Genomic DNA, 22,004 nt, shown 5'->3' on the forward strand with positions numbered 1-22,004 from the left:
AAAAACAAATACTCATTAAGAAACAAGGATAGGTTAAGCAAGCGCAACAATTGCGTAGCAACTATAGCCGACCATATTCCTTGATGTCAAAGCTGTGCGAGATTTTCTCTCCTTTGTCCGTGGTGGCGGTAATTATGTAGGTTCCTTCTGCTGCCTCTGGGATCATGTGATGGGAAAGATCGAGGATTCCAGCGGTAACAAATTTATCCAACCACTGAGCAATTCGATTGGAATTGGGATCCTACAATAACAGACAGACAGAAGACAGAAGTGTGCTTGTTGACTCTGTGGTAGTGTCGTTGCAAGTGACCATCACCGACGACTTGAACAGGGACAACACTACTTTTTACTTTCTGGGGCACATGATCAGTGAGAATTACAGCTTTGACCATTGAGTAATTTAAACTGTAAAAAAACACAACTTGTATTTTTTGGGGCTAAAACAATAAATTAGGTTGGAATCATTTTAATATATGAATTATTGACATTTCTGGCAATAATGTTAGTAACACAAAGCAAGAAGGTTTTTGCTCCAAAACTGTTTGCTGAGTTCTTTTTACTTCTATCCTCAATTTGGGTGACAATACAAGGTACAATTACTTTTGTAAACTAATATTTCCTTATAGTATATCAAATAAATATGACAGAGGGATGGATGCACGCTGTTATCATATTTATGAATAAGATGATATCCACTACACACATCAGCAGAAAAAATGGGATTCTTACCTCAAGCTCCACTACTGTGTACTGAAAAAGAACAAATAGACAAGTCAAACTCATGTCCGGTAGTTGCATGTCAATATTTCATGTGTCAATAATTTATCAGCATAACAATAGCAGTTAAAAACCACGAAAAAGTATGGTGGTAATGACATCAGAGCAATCTTATTGGACACTTACATTACATTGGTCCTGCTCATTCTGTCTCACTTGCTTTCTTGCTTTTTTCTTTCAGTTTGGGACAAACATTGTATCATCAAAACTAAATGAAAACTTACCAGTCGGTCCACAGGGATGAAACCGGAATCCATGGAAACAATTCGGAACTGCACTGTAAAGGAATGTAGGCAATTAATGAAAAGCAGTTTTGAGCACAGCTTTAAATTAGTAGTGGTGTGTTTAATATCAAAGATAAAAGTTAATGGGGCAAAAAGTACATCATTTGGTTTGCTTTATAGTACAGTGATTCACTTATTTGCACACTTGCATGAGCACTCAGGTTTAAAAAAAACAAAACAATTTAAGAGGTTGATTTGCTTTGCCAAACCTGTTAGTTTGCTGTGCCTGTTACACGTCAACGGGTAAGTTATGTTTTGCTTTATTTAGTCTTCTCATAAAGCTGATGCTTAAAGGGTGAGTTTGCAATTATAATTTTTTCCCAAAAGTTTTGTTTTGTTATATTTAAAATTGTCAGAATGCCCTGACATGCCTAGTAGTGAGTAAAATCATCTGAGAAAAAAAATCTGCATTCTCTGGCCCCATCTTGTGCTTCAATAGTTTGATTTGCAAGGGGCCCCAAAGCAGTCTCACAACTCTCAATACAGTATTCAGATTGTGTTATGTGTGGTGATACTTACCGGTCTGTCCAGGTTTGTAGACAGGTTTATCAGTCTGGACGATGTGGATGAAATCATGGGGCACAATGAGGATTTTGGTCTTTTTGTACATGGTTTCACTCTCCCCTTTCACAGTGACATTTATGGTTGCCACAGTACGAGTGCGCACTGCGGGGACCTTCGGTGCCGGTAAACACAACACACAAAGAAGACAACAGATTGGAAATGGTGAGAAACAGATGACGGGCTCCTTGAACAAATATGATGATCGCCTTAGTTGCAATAGCAAGGGACCATGTGCATGTGTGTGTGTGTTGATGGACTAAAGGTCAGGGGTAGAGAATGTTTTTCCAGAGGAATGGCCTTTATTAAGCTACAAGGTCAAGAAATAGACTGATGGTTATACTTAGGTCGATGACAAACGAACCTGGAAGTTCAGGCACTGGTAAAAGTCCTGTTTGACATCCTTCTTCAGGATGAGGGTGCTGCGAGATTTCGTGTTCAGGGTGATACTCAACACAACGGGCTCAGTGGACTCCTGGATGAGGGCACACAGCGTTTCCTGCGACCCTCCTCTCAACTGAGAGCTCACGGTCACGGCAAAGATGCTGCACGCATGGAGAGAACACAAACATTGATGTAATGCCCAATCTCTATCCTAAATTCCACAACCGATGATAATAATAATAATAATAATAATAATAATATGAAGTATGCATCAAAATTAAAATTAACCAATGAAACCGTTTCAACCGTCATCTGTCTTTCCATTTTGTTTGCAATAAGCTTGATATTTTATAGATTTTTTTTCAAACCATTGTACATTCAATGATCTGTGTCTCAGTTTAAACTCCCAAAACACACCTAAAACACCAAGAATGGCTCAGAGCGTCTTATAGGGCTATTCTAAAGAGGCCTTTAATGAGCCCTGAGCTAAATCCTATTGAACATTTGTGGAAGGAGCTGAAAAATGCCGTCTGGAGAAAGCATTCTTCAAACCTGAGACAACTGGTTTGCTCACGAAGAGTGGGCTAACATACCTGATAAGAGGTGCAGAAGTCTCACTGAAAGTTACTCAAAATGCTTTGCAGTAATTTCCACCAAAGTTTGTGCAATAAAATAGGAAGTTTAGGGTACCATTAATTTTGTCCAGGCCTGTCTCATCAGTTTGTTATTTCAGATAATTCGGTTGAACCACAATTCGAAACCATTGACTATAGGCTATGTCTAATGGTTAATTTTCATTCAAGTTGTAATCGTTCTTCTTCTTATGATGATTATTTCACTAAGATAACACATAAAGCCTCAAAATTACTTGTGCCCTCTGAGCTATTTCTTCTACCATGCTTTCCGACAGTTGGCATGTGTAATGACGGCATAAGTAGGCGTCACGCTCTCGCCATCTTCTGGTCAGTATAAAAAATACAGTCAGTGACAACTGCAAAACCAAAAAATATGGACCATTTTTTTTCTTCATTCTATTTTCATTTTAGAAATAAAAATGGAAAATTAACCAGTTTTAGTTTTAAATCCTTATTAATTCAAGTAAAGAAACAGTAAAATCAGGCTGTATTCCAATTATGGCGTTAACATTTCAAAACGAAAATCAAATAACCAGTTGTGTGTCTATTTTTAACATCTGTTTCTAAAAGTACTATCCATTGACCAAATGAGGATTAAATCTCTAGATTTAGGGAGACTTAGTCTCTCAAGCATCTCCTGGGTCATCCCAGGGCCTCCTCTCAGTGGGATGTGCCCGGAACACCTCACCAGGGAGGCATAAAGGAGGCAATTTGATCAGATGCCCGAGCCACCTCGTCTGACTCCTCTCAATGTGGAGGATCAGCGCTTCTACTCTGAGGCCCTCCCGGATGACAGAGCTTCTCACCCTATCTCTAAGGGAGAGGCAGAGGAAAACTAATTTCGGCCGCTTTTATTTCACGGTTGGAACATCAATCAACCAGTAAATCAAGAACCCCATTTCACGCTGCACCGATCTACCTGTCAATCTCCTGCTTCCATTCTTCAGTAGCTCCTGAACAAGACCCTGTCTTACTTGAATTCCTTCACTCTCAACCAAAATTTCATCGAAGCCGTCCGGAAGTCGTTTTCCGTGGCCTCAACCAATGCCAAACACAGACACTCTCATATTACACAACTAAATGGAGGTTGAAGAGGCCACGATAGAAAGATGAACATTGTTACCAAATTTGGAATCCTAATACAGCAGGACCTGTCCTGAGTTACTGCAAACATCATATGCGGACAGCAACCTTGTCATATATGACTCTCGATCAATCAGGTCAAGATTGGCTCTACTTACGTGTCATTAAGGTGAGCCGATGACGCACTTGGCAGAATGACAGATGCGAGTATGACCGCCACGGTGTAGAGAGCACGTGCCATCTTTGCGCAGCACACACGGCGCATAGAATCTACGGGACTGTGACTTTCTGCACCAGTGCACTCGGACACTGATGCAAACCTTTTGGACTTTGCGTTTTTTATACTCTACCGATCCACCGCAACCCCCAGCTTTCACGAACACTCCCCCCTTTTTTCTTTACAGTCTCCACCCTGCTACCAAACAAGTTTTTCTCCCCAAAAATTCAAACCGGACCATCCTGCTGCCAGTGGTCGACGAATTATGAGGAATTTGAGAGATGTGTGTGTGTGTGGGAGGGGGGGAGGCCAAGATGGGCCTTAGATCAGAGCTGTGCCTGTCAGCTTGCACTCAGAATGACAACTACGTCTTCATTCTATTTGATGTTTTCATGAAACTTGATTGTTTTTATTGTGTTTGATTGTGTCTGGGATTGGCTGGCAACCAATTCAGGGTGTCCCCCGCCTACTGCCCGAAGACAGCTGGGATAGGCTCCAGCACGCCCGCGACCCTTGTGAGGATAAGTGGTATGGATAATGGATGGATGGATGTTTGATTGTGTCACATTGTTGCATAACAAATTACCCGCTGTGGACAATAAAGATCTTTTTCTTCCTCTTCATTATTAATTTGGCTGCGGACAAAATTTGGAGCATGTTTTCGAAAAGTTGAAAATGAAAGATCATGTACGTCGTTATCATTACTGAGGTATTTAATTATAAATTAGAAATTGTTATTCACTACTGACTTTGCTCAGTATGTTAGCGCAAACATCTTCATAGGAATGCTGACCAACTTGTGAACCACCCCGCTTAAGCAGTGCTGGTTCTTCATGGGGAGTGGGTGGCTGAGGGTTAACAGGGGCTGATGCCGAGTCTTCCTCTAAACAAATATTATACCCAAATAAGATGATACAAGTTATGTATACTACTACTGTGTACTATCACATTAAAATTGTGATAAAGTGCTGACGCTAAGAGCGGAACTTTGTGTTGCTCACCTTCTTGCAGGATTTGTCTGATTTTGTACAAAGGGTTTAATTGACTGCTAAACTTGTCATCAGGAATTAAAAAGAAAAAAAGTACCCCCCAAAAAGTATTTTTTTGGACGGTAGACGTCACATAGTTATCATACCAAAATTAATGTGGGCGTGGGCGTATGTGTGCGTTTATGTGAGACGGGGCCTAGAAAAAAATGTTTTGAAAAACTATCTATCTATCTATCTATCTATCTATCTATCTATCTATCTATCTATCTATCTATCTATCTATCTATCTATCTATCTATCTATCTAGCTAGATATCTAGTGATTTATCTAGCTATCTAGCTATCTATCTAGCTATCTAGCCAAGCGCAAGTGGTTAGCATGCCTGCCTGTCCATGTTTTTGTGCTTTGGATTTGAGTTGTGGGTGCTCAGGCTTCCTCCAGCTTTCCAAAACCCTTCATATTAATAATCCATATGACAGAAAAGACCAGACAAATATATTTAAATATACAGTATAACTTATTGAGTTGTTACCGGTATTTTTTAAAATTTGATTTTTACTTTTTTTTTTTTTTTTTTTAAATATTTGGTATTTTTCCAAATGAAATAGCAGCAGAACTCCTCTGATAAATGCAATGAATTGGCTTATTTCCTTCCTTGCCTCGGGTAAGGGTTATTGAACCCTGCTCACCTTCATTATTCATGGGATAGCTATACTTGTGTGTTGCGTCATTTGCTCTGTTTTCATTTTTTTATTATTGTTTTGATAGTCTTCATTTCGCTGGGGGTTTCACAAGTTACGGTGTTGTACTGTACTTTTATGTAATGCATGTTCGAAATAAATTAACCCCGAAAATGTCATTTTGTTGTCATTAATTGTTGCTGTAATAGTAAAGTGATTCTGATCAGCCTGTCCATCACAAGGTATCATTCCTTTCACATTGCTTAGAACGAGATCATTCAGGCCTGAATTTTCTGATACTGATTCATGTGTGGACTCCTGGTTTTGGGCTCACGTCAGCCTCAGTCCAGCTTGCTTGTGTCCACAAGTCAGTCCATTCTCTCTTTTCTGTTGGATGAATCCGTCTGTTTCCCCAGTTGGTTCCTTTTATATCCACTAACTCACAAACTATGACCGTGTGCTACTGTGAACATTTATTGATTGTAAGCACATAAAATAAGGGCCACAACGGCGTCTTCCCGAGCTGAGTAAACCGGATAGACTTTAGCCTTTTGTGGGTTACTCTGCCACAGGCCAAGCATTGACCTTTTTAATGTCAGGAATATGGTCCTTGAACTAATCCGGGAAATACCTTGGTCGCACAGGCTCAGCTGGTTCCTGCAGTCGCCTGAGGCGTTCAGGTCATGCCTAGGTGTTTTCCCAGTCCCAGCCCAAATTGTTTGCAGCCCCTGTAAATGAGGAAGGCCGGCAATGTCATCCATTGGCCAGACCAGCTTGTGTGACCGGCTGGGTCAGTCAGTATCAACCCAGTCTGACACTGCGTTTTTGATTTCACAAAAACCCTACAAAATACAGCCACATACACTTGCCGTATGCCACACAGCGCCAGGCGCTGGCACTGAGCGAAATCGACATGATTCCGATCATCACATATTTACAACACAACAACATACAACAAGGATGACTGCCGACCTGCAGCAGAAGTGGCCTGTGTAATTTGTTCAGTTTATTACACAAAAATGAAAATGGAATGAAAAAAATGAAAGTTATTGCAACATATAATCAATTTGCAATGCAATTTTGTGGGGCCACTGCCAGTAACAAGGAGTCATGACATACCCCTGATGACAAAACCCCTGTTAACTCTGCATTTCTTGCATCTCAGTCATTTCAGCGCATTATGGCGAATTAGTGCTGGGCTTTCCCAGAGCAATTTTTCAAGTGTGTTGTCTCAAGTTTTAATTGCGGTGGTATGCGGGGTGGGCAGTAAAATACAATCATCATAACATCGTTGCTAGTTAAAAACAAACAAAAACCACTCCGCTGGTTTCGTCAAGCCCAGCTTCCCCTGTCACACCAAGCCCCGCTTCTCCCGTCACGTCCAGCCCGGTCGGCTTCTCCAGTCACGTTGAGCCATGCATCAACTGTCATTAAACTGCCCATTAAATTTACCTGAACCCTCCTTCTGTCTCTCAGTCCTATTTTTATGTTTCCCTCGCTCGCCACTTCCTGAGACCCGATCATGACATTTACCGTTACATCTGTCAACAATGCATCGTGTTGTTCTTTCTGCTTGGGCATCGTTTGATTTTGGACGATTCCAGTTCCAGTTCTTTGATTTGATTCCGGTTCCTAATGATTCTCGATTCTGATTCTTAACAAAAAAAAACAAACAAAAAAAAATGGCAAAAGGGAATTATTTTTGGACAAATCACATGAACTTCTCTGTTGTTTGATTTCATGAACCTTTTACTGTTTGTGAACTTTACTATGAATTACTCAAAAGGGTCATTTTTAAGCACTATATATATATATATATATATATATATATATATATATATATATATATATATATATATATATATATTTTTTTTTGGTATTATTTTTCACAAGAGCTTACTTTTGGGAAACTCAAGACAATACAATAATGCAGCTTTTATTGAGTTGTTTTGGCAGCCTGTAGAAAAATGAGTAAAGCCCACAGTTTATCTAAGGGCCCAGCATGTGGGAGCAGAAGATACATTTGAGCATTTCTCTCAACATCCATTTGACTTAAGCAGGGTGGACACATCGATTTTAAAGATTCCAACCAAATTTAAAAATGTGACCGACCCCATTCCGTCCCATTCCTGGTCTGGGGCGTACCCCGCCTCTCACACAAAAATGATGTGAGACTTGGTCCAGGGGACTGGTTAGCACGTCGGCCTCTCCAGTGGATCTACAGCTTCCTGAGAGGCAAGGCATACCCGAAGTAGACAACATCATCCACATGCAAACTCCCCATATTTGTAGATGACATTACAGTCTGGCGACCTCTTCAACGATAGTAATGAGCAGAGGTGGCCATTTTACAAAAACATCGAGTGTCCGTTATTGTCATCCGTCTGCAGCATGGGTACCCTTCCGTCGTCCGTCATCGGCCTTTTTGTCGGGCGTAAAACAATAGTACTCGCCTAAAGGCCGGTCCGCCTCTGATTTTAAACACCCGGATTCAATACTTAAGCCGAACCATATTTCAACATTGATTCACCCCTATTTTACTATCTGGGTAGTCACATAGCCTTGTGGGGCCTAAGACGGGCCTGAGCCGGACGGTACCCTGGTTGCACAGGCTCTGCTGGTTCTTGCACTTGCCTGACCGGGGTTTCAGGTTACTCATTGTGGAAAGTCCCAGTCACTGCCCAGGGGGTCCAAACTGGTTGTGTCTAAATTAACACAGCATCAGCGTCTAGAACCCAGCACTGGATTTTATGGTTGATTTCAATGATCGAGTAGAGGATATTAGATTAAAAATACCCAAGTCTCACTCATGGGGGTTTAGTATATCTTGCCAACATGCCTACGCTAAAGAGTATTTGTGATACTTTGTGTTTAAGTGAGGGGATATTAAATATTGTCTTATAAGTTTTTTTTCTGATATGTTTTAATAACATTCATGTCATAGTGGGTGGTACATTAACCTACTGTATGTTGGGAACAGTGCCAAAGATGGCTTCATTTTGACACGGAACAGTCTGTAAATGATAAATGTTAAATAACGTTTTATTCTCCTTAGACCATAACAAAATATAAATATGCAGAACACGTCATTGACCTGCACATGTGTGTACAGTGCACCTGAAATGTTTTGACAAAAGCTATCAAACTAAATACAATTAAATTAAAACTGGTAAAACAGCTTAAAGAGCTTCATGGTTGCTTTAAACATAAACAAATCGATTAAACAAAAATAACAAACTCTGAAAGCAGTAGTAGTATATCAATTTCACTTCGGCCACTCAGGCTTCTAAACAGGTAAATTAGTATTGAGAAATACAAGTGCTCTCCCTTTTTGAGGCTTGAGGCAATTTCTCCTTACAGAGATTATTTGTCCTGTTTTTGAGAAAACTCTCTCCGAAGGCATTGATGTTACAGTGCACAGATTTTTCACCATGAGCTCGCTAAGACCTGTGGGCCTGTGCACACCCAGGCCCACCCATGGCTCCGCCCCTTGTTTCAAAATAATTCACCTTGCTCCTCTTCACTTATTTAATTGTTTGGATTTATTTCAATTTACTCCTCTTTCTTTTTTTTTTTTTTACTTCAAATGAAGAGTTAATAGTATAAGCAGTTTGGATAATGGATGGATGCACAGTAATAATTTCTTTGAATATAATTACAGTATATTGAAGGGGAATTGATAAGCGGTTTAGATAATGGATGGATGGGTGATTTTCACCCGAGTTACGGTGCCCCTGGGAGTCCACGGTGCAACATCTGCTTATATCAGACATGTACAGCTCAGGTCCTCATGGGCAGCTTGCTGATCATTTGAATCAGGTGTGTGGCAGCAGGGACAGATGGAAAACAGGCAGGACACCGGCCCTCGAACCGAGTTTGGACACCACTGGTCTAAATCGTTCATGGGTGAGCTGACCCAGCAAACATACTTGGTCAAGTGAGGAGGAGGTGATGAGGGCACCAGGAGGTCATCATCACAGATGATTTATTTTTGTTTTACAGCAATTTGGCACACCCTCCAGCAGATGGCGCCCTAGGCAAGCGCTTTGTTTGCCTGCCCTGGCTGTTGTTTACTCCTCCTTTCTTCACCACTCCATCCCTCCATCACTTGGTGTGTTCTAAGTTACGGCATGGCACCAAAGCAGGCATGTACTGCGACTATTGCACTCCAGTGTTTTTTTTCTTGTTTTTTGCACTTGCTTCAAAGCCAAAGACCCACTTACAGCACTGTGATGCAAATATGCTAAGATGACGCTCCCTCCAGAAATGATATAGGGGTGGGGTCGGGGGGTAGAAGAACGGCTCTCTACAAAGACTCGATTCCCATCGTTCACTTTGAAGACCCGTTCAAAAGATTCGATTCGTTTGTGAACTTCACATCACTAATTGTGAAAAGCCCACCAACAGAGAGGTGTTTAATTTCGTGCTCCATCCCTTTCAAGTTAAAAAGGAAGTCAACCCCAAAATTCTTTTTCCAGAATATGTCCTATCCTCAGGTAACGACCACGGCTCACCTGTTTTCTGAAGCTGAGCCATGATTGGCCGTTACCTGAGCCCTGAGCAGTTGTGATGTCATTTTCAGTCGACAGAAGAGACAAAATGGCCGCCCCCTAAAATGGCTAAAAAGGGGTGGATTTTGCTACTTAACTCATATTCCACAAACACAATATTAATCAGAATGCCGTGTTTCAACTAGTAGGCCTTCTGGGAACATATTCTTGAAAAAAATATGTTTGGGTTGATTTAGCTTTAATGTACACTCAGCACCCCATCTTGACCATTGGTCCATTTAGTGCCAATCCGTTTTTTTGCCATTAGTGAGCTAATGTATCTTATAATACATTAATTAACCAATATATAGCAATAGGCTGCGCATCACTTTCTCATTTATGGAGACCTATTTTTATTATATTTTATGTTTTGTATGTATATATTCTATTTTATTCTATTCTATTGTATTCTATTATATTATATTATATCATATTATATTATATTGTATTGCCATATAAATGATAGTATATCACAATATATTTTCGTGTCAAAAGGTATCTGCTTGTCCTGTCAAAACAGAAACTAGGTCTTCTTACAGACAATGGCAGCACTCGTCAAGGTAATTGGATGCATTGCTCTTATGATTTTTGCATTGTAATTGGATTTGAAATTATTGGCACAATCTCATACAGACGCTAGCAGGGTTGCAAAAAAATACATTTCCCAATTGAATGTTTTTGTTTTTATTGCTCACAACGCTCATAAAAATGTCGCAATGCATTGCACGTGCTTCATTCTTCCTTCCCAGTCTGGTACTATTACCCACCATGGACCATGTTTTTTTTTTATGTCGGTGGCAGGTACACAATGTCCTTTCAAGCTACACGTAGTGTTTCATGATGCCTAATTATGTATCGTTATTAGTATGGAGTTTCTTGATACAAATCCGTATTTGAGCTTCAGAGTTTGGGAGCAGTGTGTAATTGTCAAATGTGACAGCAGCGTTTCTTTGGTACTTTAATTGGGCTGTCAAACTAACTAAACACTCAATCTAAACTCTTCTTCTAGTCACCATTAGTGGACTTCATTAGCATCTGCTTCCAAAGTGTGGATATGAATATTTAATCTTATAATTTCATGTTTACAGCAAATTGTTTAACTTGCAAGCTGATGCAACTGAATGCCCATCTTACAAACTAGCAACTGGAGCCCCGGAACAATAATCAAGCAGTAAGGCTGCATATTTCCAAAGAAGTGTTTTGGGAATGGAAAAAAAAAAAAATACAACTCCAGTATAGCCTTTAATCATTGTCTTTGATCCTTCCTGCAATCTAATGTGTGTGACATGGTGACTGGAAGCAAGATTCCATTTGAGGACTTGTATCTCAGTCGAACGGTAGGTTTCAGCTGTTTTAATGGCAGCCACCCCCACTGGGAGCAACAGCTACATGGTTTTATCTTGACATCAGTGCCAGTGACATCTTTAAGGAGGGCCAGCAGCTTAATATCCAGAGGGGTTGACTGCCACTAGAGAGGTTGCCTGTCTGACGAGATGCATGCGTGCTCTCCCAAAAGGGAGAGCGTGTGGGGGATGGGATGGTGGAAGCATTGTTATTATAAGATGAATTAAAATGTCTCGTCGGGATCATCTGGTTGTTCCTCCACTGGGAACTCAACATGTCGATGCCCCCCAAGCACCAGGGGCCCGATCACAAGTGGGGTTTGTTTTGTAGATGGCAAGAGAGTAAATGTAAATCTGCCTGCAGATATATGGAAAAACAAGACTTTGGTGAACATACTCTGTCTGCACGTGAAATTGCAGAGCGTTTCACAGAAGTGTTCAGCTGTACATTTACAAAGTGCTGTAACCGGTCTGATGAAAGCTACACAGATGGGGAATTGCCGTGAGTGCTCGGGGGGGAGAGGAGAAGGGCGAAACATGAGAGGGTACAAGACAAAACAGGAGACTCACTCTCAGGGGAGACAAGGCACTAAGAGAAGCAGATTCTAACTGTTGCGAATATGAAAATAAAAATGACAAAATTGAGGACACCGCTCTGAAATTACAGAGTGGATTGAGAATGTCATTATGAAGAACTCCTGACAAATTAGAGCGAATTATTTGACCATTGTTGCAGTTTGAATGTAAATTCTGATGTTCAATACAACTTGCTTCTGTGTTATGTGATTCTGGTCAGCCTCAAGGTGGTACATATTAAAATTTTAAAAATCCATAAGAAATAATTCCTTAGTCAAATTGTCCGAATCTGAATACAATAAGATTTTAAGTAACATAATAATTTTAACAGACACACAAGTGTAAAAATTATACCACCTTTCCTAACAGTTAACAATCAATGATGGCGCATTACTGTAAAATGGCAGCCATTTTGATTAACTAGTATATAGTGATGTGACGTTCACAAATGAATCAATTCTTTTGAACAGCTCTTCAAAGCGAATGATGAGAATCGAGTCTTTGTAGAGAGCTGTTCTTCTGTGCCATGGCGTAACTTAAAATACAACAAGTCAGCGGTTTGAGGTTCCAGTTGTGCCAAAAATATGTGGTCATGCGCACTATGTCTACTGTGCACGTGACATGACATTTGGCTATGTCTAGTGAACGTCGAACGTGTCGTCATGACGTGGGATTTGACAAAGTGTTGTTAAGATGTGTTGTTTGGTTGATGGTCTTGATGGTTGTTATGGTGTGTTGTCTTGTTGTGAAACGACTAATCGAAAATTGAGCGATGCGCCCCGATTAATCGAGTTGATTAAATTCATCTAGAAAATGGTGTCTTGAAAGTTTTTTTTCATTCCAGATGCATAGCACATTTTGAATGTGTAGATTAAATTATGCGCTTGCGCCAAACATCAATCGAACATCAGGAACTGGAAATCGAATAGAATCGTGGCTTGAGTGGATCGTTACATCCCTTGTAGTTTGCCATTGTAATTACAACATGTCATTTCACAACGTCGTTGCTACATGTCGTTGCTACGTGTCGTTTCACGTCGCTGCTACTTGTAGTTAAGCGTCGTTGCTATGTGTCGTTAGGCGGTGTCGTTGCTAAGCGTCGTTGCTAAGTGCTATAACACAATGTCGTTGCTAAGCATCGGTCTCCTACATCATCACCTTTTGTAATCTGGATGTGCCATTTGACAACGTCGTTATGCTTTTCGGACGCCGGACGCCATGTCCAGGCTTACCCTTTGCGATCGGTAGAGCTGTACCACTTCAGCTGTACCACTAATCAAATCGGTCCAGATAATGGATGGATGGATTTTTTTTATCCGTTGGACCTTTTTCTTTTTTCCCGGATTGACGAATGAAGGTCTGGCCTACCCTTGACGTTTACTGACGGTAGCATGATAAAATAACATGACGGACTGAACGACAGACAATTACGGTACTTATAGTTCGGCTTGAAAAAAATGACGGATTGGCAAGTGACGGACGGTTATCCAGGCTGCTGATGGATGATGAATGACGAATGACCGGTAAACTTCAGTAAAATGCCCACGTCAGGTAATGTGTCAATTGCTTCACATTGTCGGACGTCAGTTAAACAATCGGCGATGACCAAGCAATACATTTTTTATAAATTCTATTACGGACTCACAGCAGTGTTTAAAAAAAAAAAAGTTGGTCAGTTGTCACCTATTTTGCATAATTCGTTTAATTGTATGAAGGTTATGGAACTCATTCCTTTTGATAGGGTTGGGCGCTCTTTTTTAAGTTTGGTTTTGGGTCTTCTTTTACACACTGGATAAAACGTATTCATGCAAATGTCTCCAGTAGGATTAAAGTTAACGGGCTGCTGACGGGACCTGTGAGACTGGGGAGGTCGGTGAGGCAGGGGGTGTCCCCTGTCCCCGCTGCTCTTCAGCCTTGTTGCGGAAACATAGGCGGCCCTGCTTAGCCGGAATAGTGACATACCAGGTATCCAGACACCGGGAGGGTGCGAAGTTAAGATTTTGCAGCATGCAGACGATTGCCAACCTGTTTGTCAAGGATATGGAGAGTCTTGGAGTGCCTCTCAATGTTTTTGGTCAGGCATCTTGCGCAAAAATTAAAATGGGTAAGTCCACCATGGCCGTCTTTGGTTCCGTCAGTGTTGTGCCGACGGCCTGGGGCTTTGAGGTGGCTGGGGACAGCACAAAAATGTTGCTTTGGTAGGCAAGAATGCTGTTCATTGCGATGAGTCCATACTCATAACCAGAGCTGGGCATTTTACTCAAAATTCAGCGTATGTCCAGCTCTGGCTGATTGCAGTAATGTTAAGGGATGAAGGGATGCTATAAATCTGGTAGGAATACATATTTCAATGCACTTTATTCATCTGGCCTGTGGAATACATTATGGGATCACTTTATAATAGTTGTCTTTGTCGTATTGGAGAAGGAGAGGCTCTCGGCGTTGGAACAGAGGTACGGCGGTTTAATTGGAGGAAAGAGCTTTCCAAATTCCCCCACAGCCATGAGAGAAGTAAGATTTAATACTGTTGTTATCCAATGAAAAGATACGCTCATGCCCATAAACACAAGGCACCTTTGCTTTGGTGACTAATGACTGACTCTTGCATTGTTTGCTTTTCAGTGCAGTTTAACTTTTCATTGCTTGAAGATTTTGCTCATCATTTATACTTCAATTCATCACCGTATTTATTTCACTCCGCAAAGCCATAACAGAACTTTTTAAGTAAGTTTTATTTATTTAAACTTTTTTTTTTTTTTTCATGACTTTTACATTTGACTGTCAAAAAACGAGTTGCACAGTAGCTGACGTTTTACAAGAGGGTGGTCTCGCCTCCTAAAATTCCCTATGCAGAGCACCTCTTATATAAAGTACCGGTACATATACCCCCTCCCCTCTCTGCCGGTTGCACTTCAGCAACTCAACAAAGGTAAACCATCCCTGTGTGACACTTCTGCTCTTCTCATCACACTGCGCATCATTAATGTCCTGTTCACAGTACCATTCCCATTATGTCTGTCTGGTTTGCAGCCAAACATAAACAATGAAAACAACTCCCCTGCCTGTCCACTAAAAACTCACTCTTTATTGCCTTTATCTCTAACTATGGCACATATTTCTGTTGCTTGGATAAGCTTATACGGAGCCTCAGCATGACCACCGATTCCATTGATTCCCTCATCTGCTCTAGCTACGACAAAAATAATATTTCATGCCTAGTGCAAAGTGCAGTCTAATGTCCGCATGCATGCAGCTATCTTTCCTTTGGTATTTTTGTAGATAAGCGCGGGTAGAAAGAGGCATTTGTACCCTTATGGAAGTGAACGCAGCTGACTGACTTCGTAATCAATGGGAGCAGCTCCCTGCAGTCAGATATGGCTAGTGTTACGTTTACACACATATTTAAAACGTTCATGCTACGTGTTCCCGTAAAGAATCAATGAAATGGCGCGAGGTGGTACATACAAAGCAGCAACAGTCGACACAGGGAAGACGAGCGTGATGAGAGATGAATCAGATACACAAGTCAAAACGCCAGACATTGTAGTATTTGCACGACATGATTACCCGGTTCATATAAAGTCATACTAGAAAAAACAAAAATACAGTGTTAACTATGTATTGTGCATAGTTATAGTATAAATAATCCTGAGTATGATAGTAAAAACAATTCTAACGTGGAAATAGGCGCATCTATGCGCCGGACTTGGGATGAGATGCGCTTGGCTTGAGCCAACAGGCAATATCTGTCTCGCCTCTTTGTCTCTGAAGTTGTACAAAATAGAACCAACGTGACAAAATCGCGTGACAGCTGTGTTGTCAAAGACAATCAAGAGTCCAGCGTATGCTATTCAGCAATGGAAGGACAAGCTGAACATCTGTGTGTTGCCTGAGCTTTTCAATCCATCCGGCACGAGACCCAAGAAGGACCAGCGAAGCAGTTTGTTTATCTCGTAAGTATATTTGCCTGACTTCGCCCAGACGTCGGCGAAAGTTGATGTGGCGTCACTGATGTGTGTCACAAATGTGCCGTCTGTGTATCTCAATTATTTCTATCACCACAAATGTCCACTTTATGTTTCAAGTGGGATCCATTTAAAATGAAACATCAACACTGTTACTCTTTGCGAATGCAAAGACTATCATGAGACCGGTTGTTGGGACCCCTGATTTAAACTAATGTTCAAGTAATCTGGAATCACCTCAATAAAACATTGATTTTCACTATTACCTGATCTGAATCAAATGAATAATTTCAGCATCCTGCTTTGTTTTTTCTTTACGTGGTGAAATCTAACAATGTTAAACTTCTGAATATAAGCAACGATCCACACTCACCGTCTTTCGCAGGAAGTTGTCTTCTGACATGGCTTCTGACTGGCTTGAGAAACAGTACAGTACAGCTGTGCTACCTTGAAAGCAACAAGCCCATTTCAAACAGCCATTCGTTTGGCATAAATGCTGCTTTATGCAGATATTGATTTTGCATCATGGTTCATCAGGATTCGTTCAAGGTCGCAAAGACGTTCGGCAGACGTTCGCCAACGGTTTCGAAGGTCGCCGAGAATTTTTTTTGTCACAAAAAAAAAAACACATTAAAACTATTGGCAAACGTCTGGCAAACGTTTGCAACCTTGAAAGAACCCTGACGAGAAATCAACATTGACTACCTTCGTAAACACTTGCAAACATTCACCCCTCAATGGGATACAGGCTTTAGCTAGTGTTGTGTATGAGCGCATTTCAGTTGTGTGTATGAGGGAAAAAAAACATTTCAGCGGTATGGATAAGAGCTTTTGAGTTAGTAAATGTGAGAGTTAATCCTAAATTATGTCCCCAATGGCCCCCTCATTTTAGCTGGTGCGCCTCTAAGGTACCATTACTTCCCCTGTCTCTTCTGCCACCTACTGTTCTTCCATTTCCCCTTTAATTTTCATTGAATGTTGCGCCCTCTGCTGGTCAGCTTCTAATCAAGCTATACTGCCGGATTTGAGACACCAGTCATTGCCTGTTTTGTTTCTATTTGATACATTTAATTAAAACCTTTTGCGAAGTTGAAAATGAGGTGAACGTAATAGTTACTAATATGTGCTGTTTGTGAGTGAGGTGAGTAAAACACCAACGCTATTAATAAAAACAACTATGGATTTAAAATGTTTCCTGTAATTTGGTCATATTTTGCTATTTCTTATCAATTTAGTTTAGTTATCTGATAATGACTTCAATCTTAAACTATTGCTGGCCTTTGTCATGTCCGTACTATATGAGGTGATAGTTTTGCCTATAAGTTTACCAATGGGCTTGTTAAATCAACATGTCTGAGTCTTTTTATACCTGTTTTTTTTATTTTCTACAATCCCAATAGAGAGTAGATTGAACTAAATCTCAATCCGACAATTTCAGGGATTGACATGGAGTCTAACAGATCCTAAAGCAGGCTCACTGTTAAAGAGGCAGTCAACTCAAAAATGTTTTTGACAAAATGTTCTATGCGCCCCTCCTGGTCTGAACACGTCATTTTGATGACAATTGTGTTTGTGGAATATGAAACAAACCTAAACCTAACCCTAAGAAACAAGGCATTCTGATTAATAATCTTCAATCAATCACAGCTCACCTGTATTCTGAAGATGAGCCGCGATTGGTTGTTACCTGAGCCCCGAGCAACTGTAATGTCAGTTTCAGTCGACGGTAAGTGACAAAATGGCCGCCCCCTGAGATGGATAAAAACTGGTGGATCGTATGGATGGTCTGATATCCCAAAATTCAGTTATATACCAATTTGACTTTGCTGCTTTGAATGTGGCTATAACTGGAGCATGTTAGGAGCTAGTTACACCAGGCAAATCAAATAAGTTACCTTAAGTTAATATGGTTCAACATCTTCAACTTTGTGCATTTTTGGGAGGCTTAAGAAACAAAGTATTCTGCTGAACATTGTAAGAAAATCCGCCACTCCAACAAGTGAGTGTGTCTGCAGTGATTTGTAATTCTGATCAAGGGGGGGATGTCACTTCTAAATTCAAACTGCAGGGAAGCTACATTAAAGGAAAAGATTAAGTAAAACAGAACAGGACGAACATGTTAATGCTACTGCGAGAAACTGGGCCATTGCAGTAGACACGTAGAATTAGTATACAGAAATGTAAAACAGGGATACAGCTGGAGGGTATCAAGCATACTGCAGTTGATAGGAACAATGTGCTGGAGATACTCAAGAACACATTTCAAAGTATAAGAAAAACGTTTCATCTTTTCTCCTCACTGTTGAAATGCTTTCTAATCTCTGCGTTGTTTTCTCATCATTTTATCTGTCTTTTCCATGTTCCACCTCCCTCTCTCTGCTGCTGCTGTTCAGTGGGCTCTGCAGTTCTACCCATGTCACTCTCTGGCTACCCCCGCACCGAGGGGACATTTTTGATAATTGTCTTACACCGGCACGAAAATAAAGAGTGGCCAGTTTCTATGCCCGAGCAAACGTGCCGTTCAATAAAATATTAACCCTAAGTGTCCGGTAGTGCGCAGTACTGATAAACAACAATAATGCACATAATACATAATACCTTTGTTGTGGTCGAAATAAACTAGTCCGTGATGGATGAACAAAGGACTGATTCAATGACATCTGTATAGAACTGCTGCAACAGTACCTGAGGCAGGTCGGGCTTCCTCAGCATCCGCAGGAAGTCATCTGCTGGACATTTCTCAGGGTGGCGTTGATGTTGGTCCCACACTTCAGGTCCTGAGATGCAGTAATTGATAAGGAACGTGAAGGTCTCGTCCGTTGACAGCGTGAGGGGCAGCGCTGATGGGTGATGTCCACAATCGTCTCCACGGTCTTGAGCATGTTCATCTCCAGGTCGTGTTGGCCGCACCAGAGCATCAGACGCTCCACTTCCTGTCGATATGCAGACTCGTCGCTGCCCTCGATGAGGCCGATGACTGTGGTGTCATCTGCAAACTTCAGGGGTTTGACAGCTCAGGGCGTTGAGCTGCCGTCGCTGGCGTATAGGGAGAAGAGCTGATGGTGCGTGTGGATGATGTTGTTTCCCGCGTGAAGACTGGAGCCAGCGTGGTCAGTGCAGACTTTCAGGCAGGAGGGAGACTTCAATGCCTTCCTGATCATTTGTTGCACGAAAAGCCATCTCGCGTTCGGTTTCTTGAATGGCCAAGGCAGGAGAGGGAGAGAAGTGGGATGGAGGTCGTTGGTGGTGCGGCCTGCACATGTGCAGGATGTCCTTTTCAAATCTGCAGTAGAACATATTCAAAAACAGTCAGCTAGTCCCTTATTATGCTCTGCTTGGGGGAGGAGGGGGGGCTGTTGTATTTAGTGATTGATTGCAGACCTTTCCACAGTGACGCAGAGTCGTTAGAAGTAAACTGTTTTTTTCTGCTTTTCTGCATAGCTTCTCTTGGCAATGTTAATTTCTTTTGCCAGCTGGTTTCTGTCTCTACTCTGATAGGCAACCTCCTTAGCTTTACGGAGTTGTTGACGTTTGGAAGTGAACCACGACTTGTAGTGAATTTGAGCCATGCGGGATGTTGTTTGGTATCTTACTGTGAGCGTATTGTGATTGCAAAGAAATTGCTTCAAATTGCTTCTGATGCACTGGAAGTAGAAGCACACGCCATCTGTATGACACTGGCTTCAGATCCTCAGGAACACACTTCATCGAGTAAGGATAAGAGTCATTCTCTCTGATAAACTTTCAGCATTTAATAAAACCACTCTCTGATTACCTTCACCCGTGAACATATGATGGGAGGTTTAGGTGTGTTTTTTTTCCTTTTTCATTTTGTATTAAGTTAACATAAGTGAGTAGATGTGTATTAATAATCAGTTCAAAGTGGTAGAGTCAGTGTACTCTGATGCGACCAAGCTGGTGAGGATCAGCCCTACAGACAGGGCCAGCCAGGGTGGAGACCAGCCCACATTATGTTTAGATTTTGAAGACAATATAAATGTGAGGGCTGCATGTTACACGTTGCCCCTTTTCTGCCCTCGCCCATCTGAGAGCATTCGCGAGGATGGAAAAGCTGCCCGGATCTGATCATTGTATGATTCCTGAACTTCAGAGATGGAAAAGAAAACAGACGAGAAAATTCAATCGACTTGTGTGAGTCTTTATTTACATAAGATACCTTCTTGAAATATAAAATGAACACGCATTGAGTAAGTAGTTGTTTTCTAAAATGCTAATTGGGTTTATGGCCTCGAGACCACAAAACATTTCAACAGAGGGCCCACCAACCTTTTTGAAACTAAGCTACTTCTTGGCTTCTGATTTCTGAAATAAAAAATGTCATTATTCTGTTTATATTTTCACACAATCACTTCTAGAACATTGCTAGACAATTACAATGCCCCATTACTGGTGAGCCTATTCTTGGAACAGGCCCATGTGCTACTAATCTGATTTTTGGGGGCAACCTGGTGCCTGCGGGCACCATGTTGGTGACCTCTGCAGTCCAGGATGGCATGACAACAGTTGAGAACCACTGCTCTACTGTAGTGCGTCAAATGAACTCAGAATTTGTACAATACATTAAAAACAAAATTTAATTCAGTTATACCTCCAAGCTCTCAGCAGTCAGGAGAAATGTCACAGTAAGAATTGTAGTTGAGATAGATTAAAAGCAAAAAAAAAAAAAATACTGGGTTCCTTCACATAGTTGATTGAACTCAGTAGCAGATGGGATCAAAGCCCAGAGAAGACAAAAGTTAAAAGAAGTCCACTGGTGATAATCTTGCTCCCTTACAAACCCGAATAAATGGAAATTTCTGTCCCACAAGATTAATTTGTCATAGAGATTTTGATAAATGGTTCACAGGATGGAAAAGTCAGACCACATTGATGTCACACTGAGGAAAACCTTTCCACTTCTTGACAAGAATGTAGAAAGACTATTGCTATACTGAATGTTTTAAAAAGTGTAATCTTAGACCATAGATTTGACTTTCTATTGTTCCACATTATTTTTGAATGATGAAACACAATGCCCCGAAATAAATATCAAGGATCTGTAACACGAGCCGTATCAATTACAGTAGTAAGTACAGATCATGTCACCTGTTGGGAAAACTGAATCTGAAGGAAAGAATTCTGAAGTCTCGTCTCTTAAACAGGAGAACACAGTTACGAACCACAAAGGGCAAAATCTTCCGCCCCTGATCCAATCAAACGCCCGTGCCTTGTCCTCTTTTTTGTCCCCAGCACCATAGTGACTACCTTTGCATGCAGTCAAAATTCGGGTTAAAGTCAAAATTACGATTTTTGATACATTCTGAATATCCCGTTCACATGATTGAGCGGACAAAGTCGCTCCGGCATTTCAATAACCCACACGCCGTCATGACTCAAATGACGCCATTTCCGCTTGTTACTTTCAACTGTCAAAACATTTGATATTCGTGTCACTCACCACAAAAATGAAGCAGCGGTTTCCTCCTCGCTCCTTGGGCTTATGGCCTCGAGACCACAAAACACTCCTCGCTCCTGAACCTTTGCACACATGCAGTGTCTGCAAATTAGGGCTGGGAAGTCACTTTCATCTTCATCGCAGGACTGTAAGATGCTGTCTTTAAAAAAAATAAAATAATAATAAATCATTTTTTGGGGTAAGATTTCATATTACATTAATTTATAAATGGCGACATCGGTCTCTTTAGTGTGTGTGCGCGTCCCGAAAGTGACCCACTTGCGCAGAAGAAGAGACGACTCACTCACAACGTTATCAATCACATTTTATTTATATAGCACTTTTCATACATAAAAATGCAACTCAAAGTGCTTTAAAACATTCAAAGCAAAACATAGAATTATCTTCAATCAAAAGAAAAGATAAATTATTTAAAAGTTGTTGAAAGCCAAACTAAAAAGGTGTGTCTTGAGCTTCCTCTTAAAAATATCAACAGTCTCTGCAG

The 22,004-nt window shown here is 41.0% G+C and overlaps 1 protein-coding gene across 1 annotated transcript in view; it reads right to left on the bottom strand.

Moving 5' to 3' along the window:
• Positions 1-21,664, bottom strand: part of a2m1 (alpha-2-macroglobulin 1) — a 39,821-nt gene extending 18,157 nt beyond the window's left edge. Inside the window, exons 1-7 of the mRNA XM_086036469.1 lie at positions 21,503-21,664; positions 18,730-19,327; positions 1,987-2,167; positions 1,581-1,737; positions 1,002-1,054; positions 730-750; positions 73-241 (exon numbers count right to left, since the gene is read on the bottom strand). Of these exons, the coding sequence (XP_085892595.1) occupies positions 73-241; positions 730-750; positions 1,002-1,054; positions 1,581-1,671 (334 nt within the window). The 5' untranslated portion in view covers positions 1,672-1,737; positions 1,987-2,167; positions 18,730-19,327; positions 21,503-21,664. The remainder of the gene's footprint in view (positions 1-72; positions 242-729; positions 751-1,001; positions 1,055-1,580; positions 1,738-1,986; positions 2,168-18,729; positions 19,328-21,502) is intronic.
• Positions 21,665-22,004: the final 340 nt, after the last annotated feature.

This window comes from Filicampus tigris, chromosome 7, assembly GCF_054856515.1.
Source record: "Filicampus tigris isolate MCC_2025a chromosome 7, RoL_Ftig_1.0, whole genome shotgun sequence".
Classification (NCBI taxonomy): domain Eukaryota; kingdom Metazoa; phylum Chordata; class Actinopteri; order Syngnathiformes; family Syngnathidae; genus Filicampus; species Filicampus tigris.